We start from the raw sequence: 27,725 nt of genomic DNA, 5'->3' as shown, positions 1-27,725 counted from the left end.
TTTAGACACATTATTACTGGTCTCAAGTCTATCCCACAATAAATTCGATTCAGTATGGCCCACTTCTTGCCGATTCAGCCGTGTTAAACTGATGTGTGGATAAAAATTGGCCGGTTAAAGAGATGGCATCTCTGCCGAGTCTAGTCTGGTTAAACCAATGTCCAGTTAAAAGATGTTAGGATAAGAGGGAGTCTACAGTATATTAATGCATCAACAAATAAATAAGTTTAAATTTCATAAAGTATGGTAGGTACTCAATAAAAAAAATCTGCAAATTTGAGAAAACAACTGTATTTATAAAAATTCCATAGAATTATTTGTAGTCGGCATAAGAATACAATTTTCTACATCCTCAACAATTTAAAAATTTCTTTAAGTTGTTTAAGTTTCCAAAACCGAAAATTCCAGACAACAATGATTGAAAATTAATAAAAATTAAATTATAAATTTTTTGAGTCACAAAATCTAATCCTCTCCACCTTCGCCTTCACCCTCCACTGAGTCGAGACCGACTTCTTCGTAGTCTTTCTCCAGCGCTGCCAAATCTTCTCTTGCTTCGCTGAACTCTCCTTCTTCCATGCCTTCACCGACGTACCAGTGGACAAAGGCGCGCTTGGCATACATGAGGTCAAACTTGTGGTCCAGACGAGCCCATGCCTCGGCTATAGCAGTGGTGTTGGACAACATACAGACAGCTCGCTGTACCTTGGCCAGGTCCCCTCCTGGTACTACAGTCGGCGGCTGGTAGTTGATACCCACCTGGTGGCACATCAAAAAGTGTCAGATAAGGAGTGTACATGGTTTACAGCAGGGGTCTCCAAGCTACGGCCCGCAGACCAGGAGAGTTTTTTGTACGGTATTTTTTGCGTTGGCATGAGCGATGTGTGAAAAATTACGATCGTAGCTGTAGCTGAACCAAGATGACACTCACTACCCCAGTGCCAGGTGGTCATTTTCCGCTCTGGTGAGTCATCGCACCAAATGTGAAACAAGTGTGCCTTTTCCATAGATTTTTGCTCTTAAACCCCCCTTTTCAGATTGTAAGAGATTAAACTTTTTATTTGTCAGAAAGCTTAAAATGTAGATTTAAAAAAAAAAATAAAATAAAAAATAAAAAATGCCTTTATTTATTAAGCGTTTCTCAGTACAAATACTGCTTCTCAGAACAACTTTCGTCAAAAACAATATAAAACTAACAACAAATAAATAGAGCAATAACAAAACAGAAACAAGACAATATGAGTAACAATAATTAACCATCAGTGCACAATTCTTTGATCTTAACTCTAAATGATGATAAAGAATACTTTTTGAGGCCAGAGGGGAGGTCGTTGTACAGTTTTGGACCGAATTTTGCAAGTATAATTTTGCACAAATTTCTGGGAGAGAGAACCCGGTTACGGTGGCCCGGCTTTGGCCTCCAAGATCAATGCCAACATCCTGGCCCTTTTGTGAAAAAATTTGGAAACCCCTGGTTTACACCATAGATGCACACACTACTATATTTATTGTAAAATTTACAGCTTATAACTTTAAGCAATCCATTTCTTGTTTATTCCATGATTCACTCAGGTTAAATGGATTTACAGTATAAGACCCCGACATTCCAGGGTGCGTGTTTGAAGCTGGAATTATTTCAAGCTATAATCATCTAGAACAAGAAAACTCCTTTCCTTTATAGGCGTATTTAAAACTCAAAAGGCCCAAACTTTTCAAACTTTCCAACGGAAGCCACCAAAATGGTTTACTTATCCTCCCTCCAAATATCTCCTTCTCAAGTATTTATTTTGGATACAACCAGGATTTCAGCAATGAATTATTTGATTAAAACACTAAAATAAAAATATATTTTAAATAATCACATCGTCAACTAAAAATTAGATTTTAGAGTAAAATGTTTTGTGTCCTTTCAAAAGAATGAGGTGTGGTAGAATGGAGTGAGATGATCTGTGTAGCTTTGTCACAGACTCAGATCAGCTGTTTCTTTAGCCAGGACAGTTTTATTGAAATACCAGCAATGATCAAGGGCAGCTGAGATCAGTTAGGACCCGTCTATTATTATTGCTACTGATTTTCTCAGGATAAAACTGGTGACCTTTTGATTGTTAGATGAGGCTCACTAATATACCACTCACCTTGAATCCGGTAGGACACCAATCCACAAACTGAATGGTCCTTTTAGTTTTAATGGTTGCAATGGCAGCGTTAACATCCTTGGGCACAACGTCTCCTCTGTACAAGACACAACACGCCATGTACTTGCCATGCCGAGGGTCACACTTCACCATCTGGTTGGCCGGCTCAAAGCAAGCGTTGGTGATCTCCCCAACAGACAGTTGCTCGTGGTACGCTTTCTCTGCGGATATCACTGGAGCGTAAGTTACCAATGGGAAATGTATCCGAGGATAAGGTACGAGGTTAGTCTGGAACTCTGTCAAGTCGACGTTGAGGGCTCCATCAAATCGCAGCGAGGCGGTTATTGATGAGACAATCTGGCCAAGAAGTCTGTTGAGGTTGGTGTAAGTCGGTCGCTCAATGTCGAGGTTCCGTCGGCAAATGTCGTATATTGCCTCGTTGTCTGCCATGAAAGCACAGTCCGAGTGCTCCAGGGTTGTATGAGTGGTCAGGATAGAGTTGTAAGGCTCAACTACAGCCGTGGATACCTGTAGAAAGGTGATCTATTGTATTTTCATCACTATTGGAACAAGTGAATGTATCAAAATTGAATTCTCAGCAATTTCAGCTCTATACAAATATGAAATTAGCTATAATTACCTGAGATTTTGTTTTTTATTGCACTATGAAAGTATATATAATTGAATTTCCATGATTTAAGATATATGGCATGGTACATGCCAAATGTATAAGAAAATAGCTACTTCCCTATAGGAAAACTTTCTAAAAATAGGTAGTACAACAATTTTCTAACTGATGGTTAAAAAATGTAACTTGATTACCACACTCCTTCTACGAAAGTTACAGATTCTTTTCAGACTGTATCCAATACATTTCCAAGTATAAAAAAATATTCTTTTTATCGTATTATCCTGTTATGGTATTATAATGGCCTCTAATAATGTATTGTGATCTAATAACAATAAACTCTCTCTATGTCTGCAACTTCTTATTTACTTGATAGGACACTCCTACTACAGTTACAACTCACTGCTTGTTACCTGTGGTGCAGGGTAGATAGCGTATTCCAGTTTACTCTTTTTCCCATAGTCGACCGAAAGTCTTTCCATCAACAGAGAAGCAAAGCCAGAGCCTGTGCCTCCTCCAAATGAGTGGAAAATGAGGAACCCTTGTAACCCTGTACATTGATCAGCCAGCTTCCTGATCCTAAGGTTTTATGAAATACATAATATAAGTAACATAGACTGTATGCATAAATAACTTTAAAAAATATACAGTGTGTCCTTAAGTAAAGAGCCAAACTCCAGGAAATTGTTTTATGGATCAAAATAAAGAGAAAATCAATAATAAAACTTTTATCTATATTTAGACATTTTATTTAATGCATCTTATTCTCTGTAGTAAAATTGCTAATCTAAAAACAACTTTCAAAAACAACAAAACTAAGAATGTACCACTCAATACTAACAATTCTTCTTTATGGCACAGAAAATTTAGTCCTCCGCAAAAACTCTAAGAAAAGATTTACGGTGTAGTTTTTGAAAACAAGATTTAAGGAAAACATACAGTGTAGCTCAATAAATGAAAATGGTGATTGGAGAATCCAAAGAAATCAAGAACTAAGAACTCTGTACAAACATCCGGACATAATAGCCATCATTAAAAGCGGATTAAATTAAAAGCAGAGATGGGCAAGGCCTTGTGGCGAGATTACCCGAAAATGCTCTTATTAAAGAAGTATTTGAGAGGACACAAGCAGGCACCAGACCGCTAGGAAGGCCAAGACTTAGATAAAAAAAAAATGAAGTGGAAAAATACCTAAGAAGGTTAGGAGTTACCTAGGAGCAAGCCGAGGACCAGGGAAGACTGGAGGCACATCGTTGCGGAGGCCAAAAACCTACAGTACTTCGGTTTAAATGGCCACAGTGGTAAGGTAATGTTAACGTACATAGTCAATTAATGTTCAGTTTTGGAATTGATTGACGGAGATGTATCCATAGGCTATATAATTCCATTTATTTACAGATATTTCAAGTAGGTACCCATAAAAAAACACCTGATGCACATCAACTTTGTATCTTTACAGCACTAGGAGTAGATTGATATAATCTAAAGCTTATCTAGGAGTTGACTTAAAAAATTTTGTTACAACATATTTACCTGTCCAAAACCAAGTCAACAATTTCTTTCCCAATGGTGTAATGCCCTCGGGCGTAGTTGTTGGCTGCGTCTTCCTTGCCTGTGATCAACTGTTCAGGATGAAACAGTTGACGGTAGGTGCCTGTCCTTACCTCATCTGTTGTGAACAACATTTTACTAAGGTTTTAATAATTTTATGTAAACTGCTTTAGGATTGAGAAGAACACTGACATATGGTGGGGGAGGGGGGCTGGCGGCTCGGGCTGACCAAGACTATAACGGAAATTTTGGCAACATGCAATACAACCTTTGCTGTGACAACTGCTTCTTCCTGACTGGTCAAGTCCCCACCATGCCCGTACACTGCTCAATTCTAAAGCAGTTGAAATCAAAGTTTAAGTCTATAATTCTTTAGCAACTTGAGATAACAAATTGGCCAAAGCTCTATTCTGAGTACCTAGTAACTTATTTTCCAATTGGCCTTCTGTAAATATCTGATCATTATGTTTGTTGTTGAAACCATGATGATTGAAGTTGTGATAATTGATTCAGTCACCTTTTCACATGAGTTTTGTAAGATTTAATATACGTCTAAAATTTGAAAAAAAGCTGATTCCTAAACTACATCTTAGAATAATTTCTAGGTCTAAATCCAAACTTGTCACATGAGTTTTTTAAGATTTAATATAGGCTAGGCTACGTCTAAAATTTGAAAAAAAGTTGATTCCTAAACTACATCTTAGAATAACTTCTAGGTCTAAATCCAAAATGATTAAAATTTTAAAAGTGAAATAGCTTCTTTTCTTGCCAGCTATAACTGACTTAGCTACCGGTAGCGGTGTTGATATATCATATTTTTATAACTTTTGTCTTTGTCTTTAACTATACAATTATTATCTTTATCATCACTGAAATAGTGGTTTGCAGAAGAGGTTTACAAATATGTTCTCATGCATGCCAGTAATACCAGTAAGTTACCATCAGTTATACAAACCAAGTCCCGTAAAAACTTTTTTTCTCGCTTAGCTGACTCAAACTAATTGTTTTTTTACTAACCTACAACAGTAGGCTCCAGATCCACAAAAACTGCACGAGGTACATGTTTTCCCGCGCCTGTCTCACTGAAAAACGTGTTGAAGCTGTCATCCCCTCCACCGGTCGTCTTATCAGAGGGCATCTGTCCATCGGGCTGTATGCCATGTTCCAGGCAGTACAACTCCCAACAAGCATTGCCCATCTGCACTCCAGCCTGGCCAGTATGTATGGAGATACACTCACGCTGGAACATAACTCAAAATTGTTGAATTGCGCTTAAGTTTTTGTAAATAAATGCGAACTGAGTCATAGGTGTAAACTGTAAATACTTGTCATAACATGATCCGATATTATTTATAATTGCTTGTACTGTATTTGATAGCTTACACTTTGCATTACATTTGACCCTACACTTAGTTGTAAGTTATTCATGGTCTTTGGGCAATTTTTCAAGGGTAAGGAATTGTCATGCCATCACCAAATCTTTCAAAAATATTACTTAAAAAAATATTACAGTAGTAGCTAAAATGTTATTTGCTCAAATTACTTCCAAACAATAAATTTTAATCACTATCTTCAAGAAAATAGAAGCAACTATACAATGCTTCAACCAATAGTCTGGGGTTGGCCTTTATGAAATTATTGCAGTTAAGTTTTTATTTTGAAATTATTAGAAGGATAATAGGCTATTATATTTTATACTTAAGGATAACAAACTTACCATTTCTAGAGTAGTGAGGGGAAATTCAATAGAATATTTAACTTTTAAAATTGAGATAAAAAATTGAGTTGATGTTCCAATTCACCCACCACAAATATTATTGTCCTCAACAATTAGATTTAAAATATTAATGATATACAGCTGAAAACTACACACATATAATAATTTAAAGCCAAATAAATAATAAATCATTTACTATAGAGTGTATACTATAAAAAGTTATTTAATAATATTACAAAAAACTATGTTTTTGTGTTGTCACTTATTTTAAGATTAGTGATTTCAAAAACATGCCATGAGCTTTAGTTACTGATAGTACGTCTTTGATTTCTGTGGGTTCTGTCAATATTAACTAGCTGTGGGTGCTGCAACAGTTATGGATACCACTATCCATAGATACCACTATAATAGATAGATATAGATACCACTATAAAATATTATAGTGTTTAGAGAACAAAATCTATATAATCAATTAATTAGACCTTTATTAATGATCTTGGGTGAGGAATCATAATATAATATTAACAATACTGCGTTTCTAACACTTGACTTTCAATGATCATTCACTGAAAAATGCTTCCCTATGGATTTAATTAACGTGGAAGCTTTGACTATTTATACAACTAGACATTCCATCCCCATGTTAAATTTGTAGCCAGATTTTTTTATCAAAACCTTTGTTGTTGATGTGAGCCACTGACGGATTACGCTAATCTAAATTACGCACTAAATTCTGTGGAATACACATGCTTTTTTACCAAGTTAAACTTAGGGAATGACTTATGGTGAGCTATAGCTACTTTTATGACCCATCAACCTGGGGCCCATTTCATAATAAAGTACAAACTAATATTATTAGTAAATCAGTTGATCGCCCAATGCAAATCTAATGGAAATTACAAGTTACAAGTTGTAACTTGTAGTTTATTATGAAATGGGCCCCTGGTCAGCAACAAAAAATAAGGTATACTAGGTGGCGTTCGCAGAGGCATCCACAAAATTGAGCGGAGTCATCAAGGGTTCATATTATATTGTTTTTGTAATACTGCAGTAAAAACAATCGTATGTAGCAGTAAAAGTAGCATTTTTACTATTTAGGGAGTAAAAATCGTTTTTAGCCTCTATGGAGTAAAAATCAGCTGTTGTCAACTCATTTGTAAATTTCTATTTTAAACGATTGCATGTATCGAAACATGTATCGATTCGTGCTTCGTAATAATTTTAACCAACAGTCTACAGTCTCTTCCCATAGCATTTTAGAATTGCGGTTAAATTAATCCATTCCCACACTCAACACTGCTCACCTTTACTACTTCCTTCACCACCCCCTACGTCGTGGACCTGTTTTCCCCTCTTCCCATAGCCTTTATTGCAGATACATTAATGTAATTGTCAAAGACAGTTCCCACACTCTGCACTGCAAGCCTTACTACTTCATTCGCCATTTCCAACGTCATAGACCTGTTTCCTTCCCTTCTCATAACATTTAAGTATTAGATACATTTATCTAACTGCCCAAACGGTTCCCCCACTCTGCACTGCCAGCCTTTACTACTTCCTTCACCACTTCCTACGTCGAGGGGCCTCTTTTCTTGCCTTCTCATAGCATTTTAGGATTGAAGATACATTAATCTAACTGCCACAGATGGTTCCCACCTTATGCTCATACTTTACTATTTCCTAAGCCACTTCCTACATCGTGTACCTGTTTTCATCACTTTCCATAGCATTTTAGTATTTTAGATACGTTAATCTAATTGCCACAAACATTGACCACACTCCGCACTGCTAGCCTTTACTACTTCTTTCACCATTTTCTATGTCGTGGGCATGTTTCCATCCCTTCTCATAGCATTTTAGCATTGCAGGTACATTAATCTAACTGCTACAAACGGTTTCCAGTTCCCACACTCCAAACTGCTCACCTTACTACTTCCTTCACCTCTTCTTACGTCGCGGACCTGTTTCACTCTCTTTCCATAGAATTTTAAGATTGAAGATACCTTAATCTAATCGTCATAAACAGTTCCCACAACCCCGGACAGCTCGCCTTGACTACTTTCTTCACCACTTCCTACGTAACGGACCTGTTTCCCTCCCTTTCCGTAGCATTTTAGGATTGCAGATAACTTAATCTAATCGTCATAAACAGTTCCCACACTCCGGACAGCTTGCCTTTACTACTTCCTTCACCACTTCCTACGTCACGGACCTGTTTCCCTCCCTTTCCATAGCATTTTAGGATTGCAGATACCTTAATCTAATCGTCATAAACAGTTCCCACACTCCGGACAACTCGACTTTACTATTTCCCTCCCTCTCCATAGCATTTTAGGATTGAAGATACCAGATACCTTAATCTAATCGTCATAAACAGTTCCCACAGTCCGGAGTGCTTGCCTTTACTACTTCCTTCACCACTTCCTACGTCACGGACCTGATTCCCTCCATTGCCATAGCATCATAGGATTGCAAATACCTTAATATAATGGTCATAAACAGATTCCATACCCCGGACAACTCGCCTTTACTACTTCCTTCACCACTTCCTACGTCACGGACCAGTTTACCTCCCTTCCCTTAGCATTATTGGATTGAAAATACCTTAATCTATTGGTCATAAACAGTTCACAATCTCCGGACAGCTCGCATTTACTACTTCCTTTACCACTTCCTACGTCACGGACCTGTTTACCTCCCTTCCCTTAGCATTATTGGATTGAAAATACCTTAATCTATTGGTCATAAACAGATCCCACACTCCGCACGACTCGCCTTTACTACTTCCTTCACCACTTCCTACGTCACGGACCTGTTTCCCTCCCTTCCCACAGAATTTTAGGATTGCAAATACCTTATTGGTCAAAAACAGATCCCATACCCCCACAGCTCGCCTTTACTACTTCCTTCACCACTTCCTACGTCACGGACCTGTTTTCCTCCCTTCCCATAGCATTTTAGATTTGTAGATAACTTATTCAATCGTCATAAACAGTTTCCACATTCCGGACAGCTCGCCTTGACTACTTCCTTCACCACTTCCTACGTCGCGGACCTGTTTTCCTCCTTTCCCATAGCATTTTAGGATTGCAAATACCTTAATCTAATGGTCATAAACAGATCCCATATACCGAACAGCTCGACTTTACTACTTTCTTCACCACTTCCTACGTCGCGGACCTGTTTCAATCCCTTCCAATAGCATTTTGGATTGCAGATACCTAAATCTGATCATATGTTTTTGTTTATGTGTCAAATACTGCTTCCATAAGGATTACATTGAAACTTTGAGACCCAGTGGGGCGGATTCCTGAGAGATTTTTTTAACGCCATATAGATGTTGGCACTCACCGATATGGTCTTTATCACCATGCAAAATTTGAAAATGATTGATTCAGCCGTCTAGGAGGAGTTTGCGTATTACGAAATGCATAAGAGTCAACGTATAAGAGCTTCGCTCGCTTCTCTCAATAATAGACGTTTTAGACACTAGCACATTCTGTGACTGACTCACACAACTATGTTCTTTTTTCATAAAAAATTGGCTACAGCTGGTCCATAGATGGGATGTCTACTTCAGTATCCAATTTAGTCAATGGTGGAAGTTTAACCCAAAATGTACTAAAAATTTGCTGCTGTCTATTATATATAGCTTGAGGTCTTATAAAGGATGACTTTTATATTCTAGGATGCATTTGCAGACTTCACTAATTCCAAATCAAAGAGCACACTTTAAGCTAGAAGCTGGTATAATGATTAAGGTGTTGTATTGACTTCATTCTGGAAGCTTAGGTTTACTTTATGCTTATCTATTTTTTTCCAAGAGGAAATAATAAGTTTTAAGTTAGCGAATTTCCCAATATAAGCTATTACCGTAGGTCTCATGGTAAGACCTAGATGATTTTGTTTTGAGGTCCCCATCAGAGGCCAAAAACCCTCCGTTCAAATATTTATATATATTTATATAAAAAAATTATTCTTTCATACCATGTCTTCACACATTGATTATACTCAAAAAGTTTTTTCATTATCTAACTATCACCTACCTTACATTCTAGCTTAACTAATCATAAAAAAATACATTTACTGGAGCCGCAAATGGAAATCAATGGCTAAAAAATGTGAGTTGAATATTAATTTGAATTTGGATCCCGGTGATTTTACAGTTTTAGAAGAGGAATGTAAAGGGGGAAAAAAGTGTTCCAGTGTAAAGGAACACTTAAAAGCCGTATGGTGGACAGGTGTAGGTAGGGCGTATGTCTTTACCACATCAGTTGCTGTCCCTTGACCTTGAGCTTGGCAACAAGAGTCCACTCTGTGATAACAATGTTGCCATTATCTCTTGGGCCATAATATCGATTTATACTATAAGCCAAGTGGTTAGGACGAAATTATTTATGTTCGTTATGCAACCTTCTGGAAAATGAAACAACATTTAATTCACTTCATAGCCAAATGTGTTATTAGTAGGAAACAAAGGTTTTAATTTTATAAAAAAATGGGAGACTAGGAAACCAACAACTATTTACTACATTGGAACAATCACTATAGCTCGGCCGCTTAGAAAACGACCTGCGCGCTAATGCTAAACCAATGCTGGAGGAGGTCGTTTTCTAAGCGGCCGAACTATATTAATATTATTTAACGTATGAAATAATACCATATGTTCCAAATTCAAATACATTTGAACAATATTTCCATGTACATTAGAATTGATCTTCAACAAAATGTCCTGTCTTTTAGCATTTAAGAAAACAGTTTTTTGTGGAACAAACTATAAGTCCAATGAATTGTAGATTATATTTAAATGGGATGAATTGGCGGATACTTGCTAAACATTTGAAAGCCGCTTTGGAAATATTGATGGGTATTGATAAAGAATTTAGCTTTGACTGGAGCGTTGTATAATTAGATATCAGTTTTGTCCTTCTGTTCATTCCTTGTTTTATGCATTTCATATTAATTGTATTTAGTTGACTGTATGTAACAAATTGTCTGTCTCTCATCCTCATGCTCAGAGTACTTAAAAATACTTGAATGTGTTTTCAAGTAGCTTTACATTTTTATACTTTTAGAAATTGATATTATTTTACAGTAAAAAATAATATTAATCTCTAAAAGTTACTCAAAATTACTAAAAGAATATTGTATTGTGCCAACCACAACAGACAGTTTTATAACCATTGTTGATTTATGATTTTATTTAATGTTGTCAATGTTTTTGTAAAAAATAAAGCATGTTTTTCTCTTCTATATATATGTGTGTCCATTAGCGCGATAACTCGAGCAAAAATGATCCGATTTTGATGAAATTTGGTACAAACGTGTATGTATGTCATCATCCTCTCCTCTAATCATGAAAGTCTTCTGTGTTTTGAAATTCCATGAGGAGAAAATTGACATTCAATTCAATGAAACCAAGGTGAAACCTTTTTAGTCCAAAATGGTGGAATTTTCACTTGAATTGGTGAGATTTGTGAAGCCACAAATCTCTGGTGTACTAGGAGTTGGGGAAGATTCTTGATTACTCATGATAGTCTAATTGAATTATTGACAATAACAAGTATAATAAGGGGTCACCAAATAAGGATAATGCCTTATATGAATATCCATGGTGGAAGGAAAAAACATAGGTGTGCTATTCCCACATATTCTGACGTCACTCGGATTGCAAACAAAAGATCACCTGATTGTAACTATCAAATTAGTATGTATTTGTTTTGGGATAGCCTAGGGTTCACTACGATACTCGGACAGAATACGATTGAATCGATCTATCGTGACTCTGCGATCTTTCTTACTGAAGTCGAATCGGTTCTATGACGACGGAATTATCGTGACGTATCTCGTATCGTATCCACTGAGCTAATGTTATAGCTCAGTGATCGTATCCTATCCTCTATGTTTGTTTACGTTTACGTGTACGTGTAATGTTTTTATTGTTGACATTAATGACATTGTCATTTTTGTGTGACTCATAGTTGTTGGAGGTAGCCAGGTACACGATACACGTAGGTATGTTTGTTTGTCTGGCATCAAATGGATTTTCTTTTTCCACGAGAAGTACAGGTAGAAATATGTTATTTACCACGAATACTTTAAGTATTCGTGGCTATTAAGTTACCTAATAAGTTCATTCATGTTATTGTCTCCTTGATTTGATAATTGACTAAAATTAAATAGATTAACTTAGATTATTAACCTCTAAGCCTTGAAAGTATTAATCAGAATATTCTGAGGAGTGGCGGTAAGGTAATTGTACCTAATAAGGTTAACGTAGGGACTTGATGAAGTTTGAAAACATTTTTAGGATTATCAGTAAGATTTAATCGGTTTCTTAAGAACATTAAAGTTATGAAAGCTTAACTTATCTTAAGTCAATTCAATTCAATTCAATTCAATTATTTAAGATGGGGACGCCACTATGTGCGTATTTTAACCCAAATATGAGTGAAGGATGAGTGTAGGATGAGTGGAGCAATCTTGTAGTCTTGTTAGTGACTAAGGCCGACATGTTCCTTAGACACAGCTGTTAATTAATAGCCCATACAGCTAATGGCAACTAAGGGACCTACAGTTTATAGTGGAATCCGAACCACATTTTTCCTTGTAATTTACGAATTGGTCTAATTATCAGGATAATACTGCGGATAGTCGTAGTACTCACTAGTGCGGACGTTAATCCACACCAGGGAGCATCGCATCCACAGTGCATCCCTATAAATATCCACAATTCGTGACCTCCCAGTAGCTGGATTACAGGACGACGCCACCCGTCCCAGTCGTTGTAGTCGTTTCCTAAGATGCTGCTTGGTTGCAATTTTTTGCAGTTGTCAGAGCGATTGAATCGATAGGTAGCCTTAAGTTACTTATGCTTTTCAAAAAGACTCGTTAACACGTGCTGTGGCGGTTAAGTTGGGTACTTTGGTATTATCCGGAGGCCACCCTTACACAGCGCAATTAGGCTGCACTTTACTTGACGTCCTACACTCATTCGAATGAAAATATCGATCGATATATCGATTAATCGATTGCTTCATTCGATGTATCGTTTGGTTAGTTAGGTAAGGTTAACCTAACCTAACTAACCAAACGATATATCGAATGAAAGAATCGAATGAAAATATCAAATCGAACAACCAATCGAATGAGTGTAGGACGTCAAGTAAAGTGCAGCCCGCAATTATGTTAGGTTTGGTTTTCACAAATATGTTTGTTTGCAGGACTTTCCTAATTTCTTTATGAATCTTACAATACCAGATGAGTCATAAATTACTTTTGTACGCCATATCCCCTCAAGTACTTAGCCAGGTCATTGACCGGAGCATTCATCACCTGTTACCACCTGTATCTGGGGTATTTGGCGGGCGAAAGTAAGACTCATTTGGTATAGTTCAATTTATAACGAAACGAGTAAAGTTTTATAAACATATTTATGATAATCCAAACTATCATGACCGCCGCAGCGTGCTGCATACCTGCTTGGCGGAGTATAGCGGCAGCGACGCATTCAACTCAATCCTCGCCAACATCGCTGCCTTTTTTTCTGGGAGACAGAACTCAAAGGCCGCTAATTGTAATCATGTCAAATTTGGACAGTCAGTCTATTTAAAGCAGGTTTTTCCCTATTACAGTAGCCTATGTAGTTATTTTTGGACTCTCCAGTAAAAAATCCCTCTAAAATAATTGGCCTCCGGATAATACCAAAGTAGGCCTACCCTAACATTTCGCTTTGGCTTAGTTTAAGTTACCGGTACGTTAGTTTAAGATAATTACAATCAAGGCCTACTGTATGTAAATTGTATACACACAAGAGTTGATAAGTATGCTAAGATATATCTAGTAATTGTTTTTAAACAAATAAATTTACACTTGGACCTCAATTTGTAATCGTACATATATCCTTTTTTGTAAGTTTTGTTAGCTACTTAACCTAAGTTAAGTTAATTTTAAAGCTACAGCACACTGTTATAGATTGGTGGGCGATAATATTGACCAAGTTATATATACCTACTATATACAAGTTACCTGTAGGTTGGGCCTAAATTATATATAGTCAATGGCGATAATCTAAATCAAATCAAATCAAATCATCTTTATTCAAACTGTACATACATACATGAATAGAGTCACAGAAATAAGAACTAACAAGTACATTATGTTTCTTATTTTAACATTATTTTATATTATCTACTTGAGAATCCTCATAAGTTAACATCAAATCAATATTGAAATTCAATAACTTATAGGCCTACGTAACTTAATAGGCTATTGATTAAACTTACTATATTTTAAGTTTATTCGATAGTTTAGGCTATAAGATGTAATAAGTTATTCCATTATGTAATACCATAAATAACTTAATAAGTTATTCCATCAATAATATCTTAGCTATTCTCTTTGGAATTGTAGATTGATGTTTTAAAATTGATTGACTAGAAGCTTTTTAATGTTTTTGCAGGTTCATACCCTAATCAACCGACTCTAGGCCTAGTCAGATTTCAAGTTTGCGTACCTCTAACCAACATTCGTAAAATGCATTTGAGTGTGGTCACAGATCAAGAATCAAGAATTTTTATTTCCATCAGATCTCTCTATTACGTAATAAATAAATCCAGCGGTGAACAGGTAAGACATTTATTTGTTTAAATTGTTTATTTATAGTATTAACATTTTATATACAGCCTCTGATCCCATGTAGGGTTGTCATATTAGTGGTGGTTCTAGATTAGAACGTTGTGAAGGGCTAACAGGGGTGATTAACATTAGGAGGGGGTTTCAGGGGTTCACCTTAGGAAAATATGCTATTTTTAAAACTTTTTTTACGTCTCGGACTGTGTTCCAAAACCTCTGTCACCTATTTATGACAAAATTTATGTTTAAACTAAAGCCGGGTTTACACTTTGTAGCAAAAACTGCTATATAACTTTTGCTATATAACATCTAATATATAAAATTCTCGTGTCACAGTGTTTGTCTGCAAACTCCTCCGGAACGACTTCACCGATCGTTATGAAATTTGGTGTGTAAATTCTGTAGGTATGCGAATCGGACGTAAACTATTTCCCGTTTCGAAATTCTTAAAAGGGCTCCGCCCCAGTGGCTCTGGAGTTTCCCATGTTAACCTTATGAGAAATAGAATTAATGAATCTTAACAGCTGTTTCAATTAAACAAGTTGGTTCTGTTCTCACCATGATGTTCAATAGCATTAAAGTTACAAGGATTACCAACAGGGTGCAGCACTATTATTTCTTTTACATTTATGACAACAGCTAATTTGCAACCAAAAGGTGAGTGAGCGTAGCGAACGAACTTCAACCTGGAGGCGAGTGAGCGTAGCGAACGAGCTAACCTGAAGGCAAGTGAGCGCAGCGAACGAGCTCCAACCTAAAGGTGAGTGAGCGTAGCGAACGAGCTCCAACCCAAAGGTGAGTGAGCGTAGCGAACGAACTTCAACCAGGACGTGATTGAGCGATGCGAACGAGATCATCTTGAAAATTAAACGTAACGGTACTTAAATTATAAATAGTCAAAGGCAAGACAACGTCTGCCGGGTGGATCTGTCTTAGGGGAAACCTATAACTTAGGCGATATGAAGTTCGCCGGGTCAGCTAGTTGTTATATAACTTTTGCTATATAACATTGCTATATAACTTTTATGATACAAAAAAGTTACAGACAATTTTGTGATTCGGTGCCCGTGCTATATGTTATATGTAGCAAAACCTCATTTACATTCTGTATCGAAAATGTCGAGCCGAAGAGACATTGTTCGAGGCAGCTATCACGGTGATCGGAAGTCAGAAGCGGAAGCGATCCATAATTAAAACGCGAAATAAGACGATGGTAGATTCAAAAATGTTTTACGTATGACCACAACGCCGGTTGTCCACGGAACAGTTCAATTAAAGTTTATAATAGCATCCCGATCCCACGCACTGTCGCTTTACAGTCTTTCCATTGTAAACAAAGATCCCCGAGCAAAAACGTCCGTACACAGGAGGCTACAACTGTGAACTTTTGTGAACTGTTGACACTAAATGCTACATATAGCAGATGCTATACGAAAAATATTTGTATAACATTGCTACATATAGCAATGTTAGATGTAGCATGCATTTCTTTTGATCTTTACCGACTCCCGATGGATAGCACAATTTTTGCTATATATAGCAGAATCTGCTACATATAGCAGTGTTATATAGCACTTTTGAAAAGTGACTTTTTCTACTTCTAGCAAATGTTATATAACATTGCTAGATGTTACACAAATCTGCTATATAGCAGGTTTTGCTACATAGTGTAAACCCGGCTTTATATTTCCAGAGTCAGATTCTAATGGGGAGGGCTCTTGCTCCTATAGCCCTCCACCTCTTGGAACCGCCCACTGCATTATAGTATTTTAATGTGGGAAAAAATTGAGAATTAATTTAGTTGGAAGATAAAATATAACGGGACAGCAAAATTGGTAGAATAGGCATATAAGCTTTAACCAATTTCATGCAAATATATTGCATTAAGGTAATGTGATCATAAATAAAAGCATCTGCGGCACTATTTAAAATCAAAATTAGGCTTAGGCCTAATACAGATAAACCATTGCTATTGCTAAAATAAACCTGCATTAGTCTTGATTTTAAAATAGGTATGGGTTATATTTTTTGTAAACCATAAGCTGTCTTTGTTCATTAAAAAGTGAAGTTGAACTGTTAATTACTGAGAGAACCATGATTTGAGGTAGAAATAAATCTGGTCAAAAGGGTCATTTTAATTAAATTATGTTAATTTATAAAACTGCTTTCTAACTCGTACTTAAATACAAGTGAATAAAATGTTGTGGATGTTCAATGAACTTTAGCAGTTTGTCTGCAAATGTTAATTTCTCGAGAACATGCTCCATTCAACCCAAATAGACACGTTTAAGTTTTAACATTGCATTCTAGGCGAGGAGAATTTAATGTTCATTCATCCTACACGAGCCTCCTTATTTAAATAACATGTAAAGTTTCTCTGTTCTAGAAGACTGAAGAAGGAACATCACAGGGGATGTTCGGGCTGTTACTTAGACCTTTCTACAGCATTGATGAATATTTGTCTTGGCAGCAACTAGAGTGACTACGTTACAAGTTAAATCATCTTTCTACTGCAAGGACTCCAATCAACAGATTTTTAATCGATAACATATTGTATTGATGCCTTTTTCAATCTTAAAAATTGTAAAATAAAGTACTCTTGTATTGCATTCTTGTGTTCTTGTCCTCTCTGTAGAGGTTATAGAGAAACTTAATGTAAATAAGTGAACACAAATGATAGAAAAACAATTTTATATAATAATAAAAACTAAATAATTAATTGAGAGCCATCTCGATTGGGATAACCCTCTTGATATTATACTTCTTTTATCAAATCAAATACTAAAATATTCTCTTATCGTTTTGTGTTAACTATGTCTAATTTAAATTATTTACAAAAACATCTTAATTATATATTTTATTTATCTTTTATATATATTCTATTATAAATTACCACACAGTCAAGTATAAAGTGGAAGCTTGATTATAAAGTGCACTAATCATAGTAGGCCTATCAGTCAACAAAACTTAAATTGTTCACACCAAGTGGGAATATAATTATTTGAAATAAGTCTTTCCTTCAATAAAATCTTAAAAAAATATTTAATTGCCATAAAAAAATGTTTTTTGGTAGGTACTGAAAAGTGTAGTATAATTATCACCCATTTCAATCAATGTAAGATTTGTTTTCTTGTTTTAAAATATGTAGGCTATGTTTGCTGATATAGCATTATAAGATACAGGGAAGGTAAAGTGTGTTCTTGGTAAAATGTAGGCCTACTTAGATTGGTATTGAATTGTACAAAAAATTTAAATTAAAGTAAAATATCCATAAACAAGCCAAAACACAACCTACAAGTTTACTTAATATTCTACTTCAAAATAACAAGTTATTTTCATGCTATTTTTATTTTTCAACCCACTGGTAACCATTTAGCTATCTGCAATATAGATTAATATTTTTTTTACATCTAATGAATTATTTATAAAGATGTTTGAAGTTTTTATAAGGTCAAGGATGAGGAAACCCCATTCCCCATTTTTACCTCTGCTCATAGTCCGATCATGCTGGTTCACGAACGGAACGCTACAACATACGTTGTTTTACACGTTTGTAACTAATTTCATCATAATTGGATTATTTTGACTCTTAATTTTGACTTTGAATTATATGTGTATAGGCATAGACTAAACTAAGCATCACAAGTCTAAGGGTATGTTTTATCTAAGGTATAGGCTATAATTTACAGTAGAACCTTGATAATAAGACTCTTATAAGGATTATAAAATAAGACTTGTGATCAAGGTTGACTTCTTATCAAGGTTTGCAATAACATATGATTAGGGGTAAAATAATTTCAAGGGGATTTGAAAATAACCCTTGTTATCAAGGTCGACTTGTTATCGAGGTTCTACTGTATATGAATTGAACAGATGGTGCTAAAAGCTTTTTACTTGAACTGCAACTGTTACAGCAATTACAAAATTAAAATTCAAACCAACAATGGGGGTTGTGTTATTTTGTTAAGAATTATTATACACCTTATTAAACATTTTTTGTTACATAATGGGAAAGTAATTGTAACTTTTACAGGTATGGGATACCATTTTGTTAAAAATTTAAAACACTAGGTAACATACTAAAATACCTATCAACTTAAAATAGTTTTTGAGAAAATTGTATTTTTCCTGTATTCTATTGAAAATCATCGAAATTCAAATTTTTCAAAATTATAAAAATGCCTGGAGATGCCAAGGACCTACAAACAAAATGACATTAAATTGGACTTCATAGGTCTGTAAACACACACACAGACACATGTGGAAGTGTGCCGAATATCTAATTAGACTTTCGGATTTAGACCTCTTCAGCAACTGATCCCAATTCGTTAAAACTTCAATTAATAATTATTAGTTAATTTATTAATATTCACCATTGTAGTTGCAACTTTTAATTATATAAATTCGTATATCTTGCAAAGAAATGGTATACTTTCGACACTACCTAGTTATAAGTAAACTTTAGTGTAAACACACTTTTAAGCTTAGGTCTACAGTTAGTTTGTTTTGTTTGTAGAGGTGGATTGAGTAGATGATTTGAATCCGATTGGAATTGAAAACTCAATACTCACAGACTCAGATCCAACAACAAACTCGAATCCGATATCGATAGTGTACACAATTCAATATCGATAGTGTAATTGCAGACTCTCGATAGATCGATTCAATCGTATTCTGTCCGAGTATCGTAGTGAACCTTAGGCTATCCTTTGTTTTGATTTGATTGTTATTGTTTTTATAATAATAAAAACAATAACAACCAAATCAAAACGTCAGAATTTTATGTGGGAATAGCACACCTATGTTTTTTCCTTCCACCATGTGAATATACTAAAACTAAATAAAGTAATTAAAAGAAGAGATTATAAATATTTTTTTTATTTTTTTATTTATTTAATTTACAATCTGTTCTATTATATACTGAACAATAAGTAAATACTATCACTATGTAATACAAAAAATTGACTCTGGAACATTAAAAATAGCTGTTAAGCACTCTCAACAACAAATTTTTCAATAAAAACACTTTATTATAAATCATTGAAACACTTTTGTATTAAGAAAGAACTACAATAATACAAGAAGTCAGCTGATCATATGATAATTTTACATTTAAAGTACAGTTGAGACAGTAAGTAGCAGATTCATATTATAGTTCGGCCGCTTAGAAAACGACCTGCGCGCTAATGCTAAACCAATGCTGGAGGAGGTCGCTTTCTAAGCGGCCGAACTATAGTGGGAAAACTATATAGCCACAATGCTAAATATTTCTCCGCAGCCATATGAGTCGTTCATGATTCCGCCGTGATCAGAGGAAACCAAGATGATGTCTCCGCGATCACGCAAGATGTTCACTGTTTTCTGCAACCACAGGAGACATTCATGATTTCGCCGCGAACGCAGAAGATGAAAATGATATCCCCGCGATCGGGCATGTTCACTATTTTGCCGCGAACGTAGAAGATGTTCACGATCCCTCCGCGATCACGGCAGATGTCCACAATTTACCGCGACCACAGTAGAGGCCTACAATTTGGCCATGATTACTGATTTTGTATGAACCGATTAAGTATGTATATCAATTAATATTTTTATTTATTAACTAATTCCAAAACTACCCAATTTTGATCCGATGCTCAAAGGTCAACATTTTTGACTCAACAAATGAAAAATTTCTGGCCCTGACCTATGACCCCTAATATTAGAAAAAAACCAATATACTTATTTATTAAATAGTTCTCTAAGGTCTTTTGCCAATCGTATTGTTGGAAAAAAAAGGTCACTTCATCGAGTTGAAGCAATACCACGTGTATTTCTAAGCCTTAAGTTCCAACCTTTGAAGGAGTGCAGGGCCGAGTGCCGTTTGCCTAAACACTTTGACGATAGTCATTTTAGGTACAGCCTGAGGCTTGGCGGGACGAGTGCCGGCCAGGTATCAGTGACCAGTTCCACGGTGTGGAGGGTATGGGGGTGGAAATATCAACCAGGGGGGGGGGGGGGGGTGAGCAAAATGTGTTTTAGGAATAAAATGAAACTGTTATAATCTAACCTAACCAAATTTGTTGATAGGGAAAAATTGAATGAAGGTTTATTAATCGAATTGATATTTAAGAAACTGTACCCAGTCACCGAAACATCCTAAGCACTAAACCCCCTTCCACTAATACCCCTCACCTGAATCACTCTTACGATCTGGTGAGTCAAACGGCACTCGGGCCTATCTGAAGGTTTTGACAGTTTATGAACCCCTCGGCAAAGAGTAGAACGGCACTCCCTCCGTTTCCCCCTTTGAAGAATCAGAATATAGAGGGGCCTCATAGATTCTAAATACGGCCCTGGTGAGCAATTAGAGATCAGCCAACAAAAGCTATCTATAAACCTGTGAGTACAGCAATTGTACAGTTTGAAAGCTGGAGTGTCACTCGTATATGCTGTTATATTTCAATCGGGGATGGTTTTATTTTGTTCTTCCCCTCTCCACTACACCATGTGGAGACGATGATCAGGTTTTTACACATGATCCTGAAAGCAATTGACAGTAATAAAGTATTTTACTGCATTTCTTGTTGATCTGAACAATTCGGTTATCCGAACAGGGTCTAATCCCAGTTGGTTTGGATAAGTGGGACTCTATGTACTTACAATCTGAAGGTAGGTAAAACCTTTGACTACTGATACAACTCTATAGATTCCATCCCCATTTTTAATTTGTCACATGTTTTTTAACCCTTAGAGTGCCAGGCGAGAAATAAAAGTAACGCTCAAAAATGCCGATGATTTTTCCCGAAGGTCGCGCTAAAAGTGCCGAGCGCGATCTGGCGATTTTTAGGTTAAAATTTCGTAAAAATCGAATTTTCGATATTTCGACCAACGAAAATCGATGTATCGCATCTAGTAACTTTCGACTCAATGTTAATATATGGGTTAAAAGAATCCGAGTATCCATTCGGTTGTTATGACAGCTGTTCGATCATTACGAAACGTCCGGTCAGCCGGACGTTGGCACTTTTGGCTCGTTCTAAAAACGTCCGGTCGGCCGGACGTTGGCACTTTTGGCTCGTTTTAAAAACGTCCGGTTCCCCGGACGTTGGCACTCAAAGGGTTAATCAAAATTGTCATAGTTGATATGAGTTAATAGGTCTACAGTAAAGTTTTTGAGAGAAAAGTCAAAGCCCCATTTTTTTAGTGAGTAGGTTTCAAAACGTAACTTATTTTTTAAAATTATAAATTATTTACAACGGTTTTTAATTTAAAGACACAAGAAGAGAAAATTGTTAATAAAATGTTGCATAAATTTTGCTCCAATACTTGAGATTGTACAATAATATTAAAATACAATTTTATATTAGTATTTTTATATTATTGTTTTTGATTAAAAATGTTTTTTGTCTATTGTTTTTTATGAAAACCAACTTATGTTGGAAATTATAAACATGTATGCTTTATATTGTTATCCTCCTAAACTAATTAAACACTACCAAGTAAAGCTTGGTTTCCTGCTACTCTTACCAAAAAAGCACTAATGAAATAAATAACTAAAGTAGTTGAAAATGTAAAATGAAAAGCAATAGAGTTTGAAACTGCATCTATTTATTCCAGGTAGAATGGAACATATTACAAATTCATATATTTAAGAAACTACTGGACAGATTCGTCCAGAAAACGATCAAAGGAAAATTACATTGGTACGTTAGATATTGGTTTGTCTAAGGCCACGCAATCCACATGTTGTAACATGCTGTACAAAGTCCTTAAAACTAACTTGAGGGAATGACAAAACTGTACAGCCAGCTCTATACAATGGTATGGTACTTCTTAAGGCTAACACTTTAACAATTCAAACAGTCTTTCATCCACCAAAAAAAAAAAAAACAACACAAAAACAATTTAACAGAAAATTTTTCAAAAACTGAAACAAACTGTATCTGAATAGAAAACTACAATGTAAACGATAAAAATTCTACAAGAATCGTTCCGTGAACATTCTTAGCGTTATGGAGTTCAAACAACTTAATTGATCACTTATCTGACTATTTTTTGTATCATTATTGTGTAATTTATTAATTACTATTACTTTATTAATTTATCATTAATTCAATTGTAAGAAAGATTTAGGAAATATACAATTTTTACTCAACACAAATTGTTTTTTAAATACATTAAGTAATATTAACTATAATGATTGATGTTTCGTAAAAACAACAGGTTTTCTTTACACTTTTACAAAATACAATACTTGAATGTCTTTTGATGAGCTTTTTGAGCAATATTTTTTAATAATAATTGACTTTTTTGATAGTTTATTCCTAGAGAAACAAGTTGGAGACATATTCTGAAAAAGACATTGAATAACTGAACAAATTTGGAAAATGAGTGTCTCTAATTTACAAAAGACTGATCTGTTTTAACACCACATAAATAAAATCTAAATTAGTTTCTCTCAAAAATTAAAAAAATTCACGCCATTATATGGATTATTGCACAATTTTATTACTAAAATTTCTAAATCGAAAAAGCTTTGGTCCAAAATTCAAATTTACTACTATTATTTCCATAACTTTGTGCCTTGACAAGCACAAAACAAGTAAAAATTAATCCTTCAAACTATCAAAACTAAACAAGCATGATCCTAAAACAACCTTTTTGAGCAAAATGTATTGATTTGTATTAGTTTAATTATTATCATCCACGAGTAAAAAATTAATTTAATGAAATCTAAAAAAAAACTGTTATTAACTCCATCACTACACAGGCTCCTAACCCTTCCAGCTCAGCTATTTAAGACATTTAAAATTAAATTATTACTATTACCATTGAGTATAAACCTAACCCTAGAGTCTCCACTCAATGGGGCATAGCATTACCCGTGCAGCGCCAGGCTGAGCAGCGTCAGCGGCCCGAACTACGCGACCTTCGGTAATGCAGTACATCAAGTTGCTAGTGCGCTCTACCGGTAACCATGCAAGACGCAACAATGACGCAGCTCATCCCGCTGCTGCGTGCTCGCTGTCGGCTTTGCTAATAATTCAAGCGTGCTCCTTGCGAAACCAACATGGTTTAAAAAATTACTTCTATATATGATGGCATTGAGTATAAACCTAACATGATGGTAAACATTTTATTCTGAACTACTCGTATAGAGTAATTTATTTTATAATGCGTAAGATTTTTACACTTTACATGAATGTACCTATGTTGTAAGATTGGCCATTACTTATTTACGCCTCTGAGAAAGTCTGTAAGCATGCTATTGCTGTAAAATTCCATAATAAACCTTTTTGAAAGTACATGAACATTTTTGAACATTTTGAACATTTCCCTTTGAGTTAGCGAATCAAACCAATTAAAATATAATATATAGTTAATATTTCTATTTGATTGATATATGTTATGAAATTATTTATTTCCGCCATGTTTCAAAGTTCAAATAAAGCTTTCACACTTTTCATGTGTCATTTCAAATTCGAATATCTGTATTCTGCTTAGAAACAAATTCAGATAGTTACAATATCCTAACTTTACTCTTTTACCCTTTTACTATAATCGACGACAATGTATTAATTTACTGAAAATATTTATTGTAAATGTCATGTAAAATAGAATCAACAAACGTAGGCATAATAAAAAATACCCCTCAATAATAACTAACCAACAGTGTATTTAATCCATGTCGTAAATTTGCCTTTATACTGTTCATACACATGTATGTATTTTTAAACTACTAATTTAAAATGTGTATGGACCAATGACATTTTTCCAACATGTACTTTTTGTTACCGTGCTACTTTTTGAAACACACTTAATACTTAAACTACACTTTCTCCAAACGTCACAGGTCGCAGGCAGTGTGGCACTACTTGACAACTTAACACACCCTCTTGGATGGTTTTTGTGTCATAAAATGGTTTTTCTGCCTATGGGTGCGCCTTTTATAACCCTAAGCCCTCCCTCCGAACTAGGAACTAGTCAACTAGTCAGTATTTTGAGAAGTGGCATTGAGAACAGTCATTGTCTTTAATCAGTGTATACGTTAACTGTGATATAGGTGAACGTTATTATTTATTTATTAGCTCTTTAAGTTAGTTCCCGTTATTAGTGACTTCCTGAGTAGTACTATTTGTTATCGAAAATGAAATTTTTATAACGGTCTGTAAGATTTTCTACAATGACGTCGCAAAAAAACAGGGTGATAAGTGTTTTTTTTCTAGATGCAATGCTACTAAAAGAGACAACCCAGACCGAGTATTTTTTAAGTTTCCAGTAGGAAATCCGGAAGTGTGCAGTCAATGGATTTTAAACTGCGGAAATGAGAGTTTGTCTGAGTTACCGGAATCTCTGTTAAGACGCCGAACAGTGTGCGATCGTCACTTCGAACGTTCGTGTTTCACTAGTGACATGAGAACACGCCTGGAAAAAGAATGCAGCCGAGAGCTTACAACAGGTGCCCAGCTCAGTGACGAAAATGAGCTGCTGATTCTTCACAGGAGTTATTCCACAAAAGATGGAACGAGCCATCTGACTGCTCCATCCAATGAAATGGCATCCGTAACAGACGTCATGCTTTTTTCTTTTAAAGAAAACTCTCAAAAAATGAAGCATATAGTTGGGGTCAAGTCATCCTTGATGTCTTCAATCAAAAAGGACATTATGAAGAAACATAGAGAATGGCTAAAACTAGAGTCTACTTGCAGGGAGCATCGCGACTTCGTAGTCAACTTCCTTGTGCGTTTGAAAATTATAAAAACTGTGCTGTGGACGTCCCGTAGCTTAAGAATGGCCCGCTACGGAAAATCTACTACAAAATCAGTACCACATCAACGTAAACTAAAAAATTTGCAACACTTGTAAACTTTGTTCAAGAGCTTCTTGTCATACACGCATATCTCAAAACTACTTAACTATAGATCAATGAATGAAGGCCAATAACTATTTTGTATTATTTATTACTTGAGTATCTTTTGCACATTGGTGCATCTTGTAAACTAGTTTTAATTCACGACATTCGTTTATTTAATCATTCAGCTGGTTTCATTATTTTTTAAATATCGCGATTATTCTATGGTGTAAATTATATAGTATTTTTCCCATGACATATGTTTAGTAAGCTGTTTCGTTTTCCTTATTTAGTTTACTGTATACCTTGTAAACTCTAGCATTTTAACATTACATACGTTTCGTAAGCAGGTTCGTTGCGTTTTAATATCGTGGTTATTGTGTAGTGTAATTTGTTTTATTAAGTTCATGAAAAACGTTTAGTGAGTCTTTTCGTGTATTATTTAATATCGTGATTATCCTATGGTGTAAATTTTAGTATTTTGTGCATAACTTGTGCTTAGTTAGCTGTTTGTATTTTTTTTTGTTTTTTTTTTTTTTGTTACTGTTTCCCTAGTAAACTGTAAGTTGTTGTATATATATATACACGTTTCGTTATTAGCCTTTTTTTTAGATTCGGTATCACGGTTGATCTATTGTGTAAATTGTAGTATTTTTTACAAGATATACGTTTAGTTAGCAAATTCGTTGTTTTGCTATATTTTTTCGTTTACTGTATGACTTGTAAATTCTTTGTAGAATCATTGTAGTTTTTGGTCCATGACGTACGTTTAGTAAGCGGATTTGTTTCTTTTTTGGTATTTCGTTTACTGTATAAGTTACCTTGTAAACTGTATTTTTTGTACAATACGTATTTCTTTGGTTACCCGTTGTTCTTTAAATACGTATTCAGATTATTCAGGAGTGTATTTTTTTTCAATGGCATACGTAGACTTACCGGTTTGATTTATATTGTCTTTTTTTACATTACTATTTCCATATGATTAGTCAGCTGTTCGTTTTTGTGCATTACCATTTCCATATGTTTAGTCTGCTGTTCCGTTGTTTTTTTAAAGCGATTATTCTAGGCCTACTAGTAGGGTGTAAACTATAGTATTTTGTTCATGTAATACTTAGAGTTAGATATTTGATTTTTTCATTGCTTTTTGCTAGGTTAAAAACGTCGTATTTGTTTGATGAATTTGTTTGTTTAGCCGTATTTTCCTTCTTCCTTGTTTTATAACGCATTTTAATACCAAATTATTAATAGTAAGTAATTATTTGATGTAATAGGAAAATTGTTTTTACAAGATTTGTTCGTATTTTTCTTTTCGTCATTATTCTATTATGCCTTTAAAGTATTTATAGTAAAATTCTTATAGCAATATGTATTTTTCAATTCATAACTTTGTATTGAGCCTCGATTTTGTTTGATTTATAATGTATTTATTTGTTGGTATACTTGATTAGCAAGTTTATTATATCAAGCCAATTTTACAAAGATTTTTAAAGATAAGGCTCTGTAAATACCTTTGTAGTTGTACACTCGTACTGTCAACCAGTTCATATGAAGTAATGGTATAAAGATTTTTAAAAATTAAAGTGTCTGTCGATACCCTTGTACTTGTACTCTTGTAGTTACAACCAGTTTATATGAAGTTAATGGTATAAAGATAAAAAAAATAAACTGCCTGTACATACTCTTTTACTTGTACTCTTGTAGGCCTAGTGTAAAGCCGAATCATAACTATGCATATTTTTGAAACGTTCTTCTCTCGTAGAATAAAGTGAAAGTAGTGCGTGTTATGTCACCGAGGAAGAATAGCCTACAGTGGTTTGGGAATCAGGGGTGTACGACTTAACCAATGGTACCAGACAAATAATAAGGCGTAAAAATAAACACTGAAATAATGTTATAGCACTTACCATATTAAAATTCTGGTAAATATTTTCAGTTAAAACTTAAAATAATAAAGAAATTTAGGATTTATGTTATAGAATTTTGTTAAATAAGCAGTGCATATGCATTATCGTACGTGTTCTTAGTTTTAAGTTTATTATATTATGTAGAGAATATGTAAACCCACAACAGAAATAAAACAAACTTAGTTGTAATATCAATATAATAAACTATCGGTTAAACGATAAAAATGGTTTGCTGTAAAGTTAATCAGAATTGTACGTAAAAAGAAAGGCAAAATTTTTTTACAAACCTTTGTAATTTGATGTGAGTTTAAAATCATGATAG

The 27,725-nt window shown here is 34.9% G+C and overlaps 2 protein-coding genes across 3 annotated transcripts; one reads left to right on the top strand and one right to left on the bottom strand.

Moving 5' to 3' along the window:
- Positions 1–310: 310 nt before the first annotated feature.
- On the bottom strand, positions 311–6,142 carry LOC129000738 (tubulin alpha-1 chain-like). The gene is made up of 6 exons (XM_054427714.1): positions 6,032–6,142; positions 5,332–5,554; positions 4,297–4,432; positions 3,177–3,342; positions 2,136–2,663; positions 311–759 (listed from the first exon to the last, which is right to left on the bottom strand). The coding sequence occupies exons 1-6, from the start codon at positions 6,032–6,034 to the stop codon at positions 466–468; spliced, it is 1,350 nt and encodes a 449-aa protein (XP_054283689.1). The 5' UTR covers positions 6,035–6,142; the 3' UTR covers positions 311–465.
- Positions 6,143–12,027: 5,885 nt separating this feature from the next.
- LOC128999269 (uncharacterized) lies at positions 12,028–17,182 on the top strand. 2 transcript variants are annotated; one of them, XM_054425668.1, is made up of 3 exons: positions 12,028–12,100; positions 14,493–14,659; positions 17,055–17,182. In XM_054425668.1, the coding sequence occupies exons 1-3, from the start codon at positions 12,049–12,051 to the stop codon at positions 17,145–17,147; spliced, it is 312 nt and encodes a 103-aa protein (XP_054281643.1). In that variant the 5' UTR covers positions 12,028–12,048; the 3' UTR covers positions 17,148–17,182. The 2 variants fall into 2 exon arrangements, with proteins under 2 accessions (XP_054281643.1, XP_054281641.1); XM_054425666.1 differs by having other exon boundaries at positions 17,052–17,182.
- The last annotated feature ends 10,543 nt before the right edge of the window (positions 17,183–27,725 follow it).

This window comes from Macrosteles quadrilineatus, unplaced genomic scaffold (assembly GCF_028750875.1).
Source record: "Macrosteles quadrilineatus isolate MER2022 unplaced genomic scaffold, UCM_ALF_1.0 Scaffold_8__2_contigs__length_117827958, whole genome shotgun sequence".
In the NCBI taxonomy this organism is placed as follows: domain Eukaryota; kingdom Metazoa; phylum Arthropoda; class Insecta; order Hemiptera; family Cicadellidae; genus Macrosteles; species Macrosteles quadrilineatus.
This window is presented reverse-complemented; position numbering and strand designations above follow the sequence as displayed.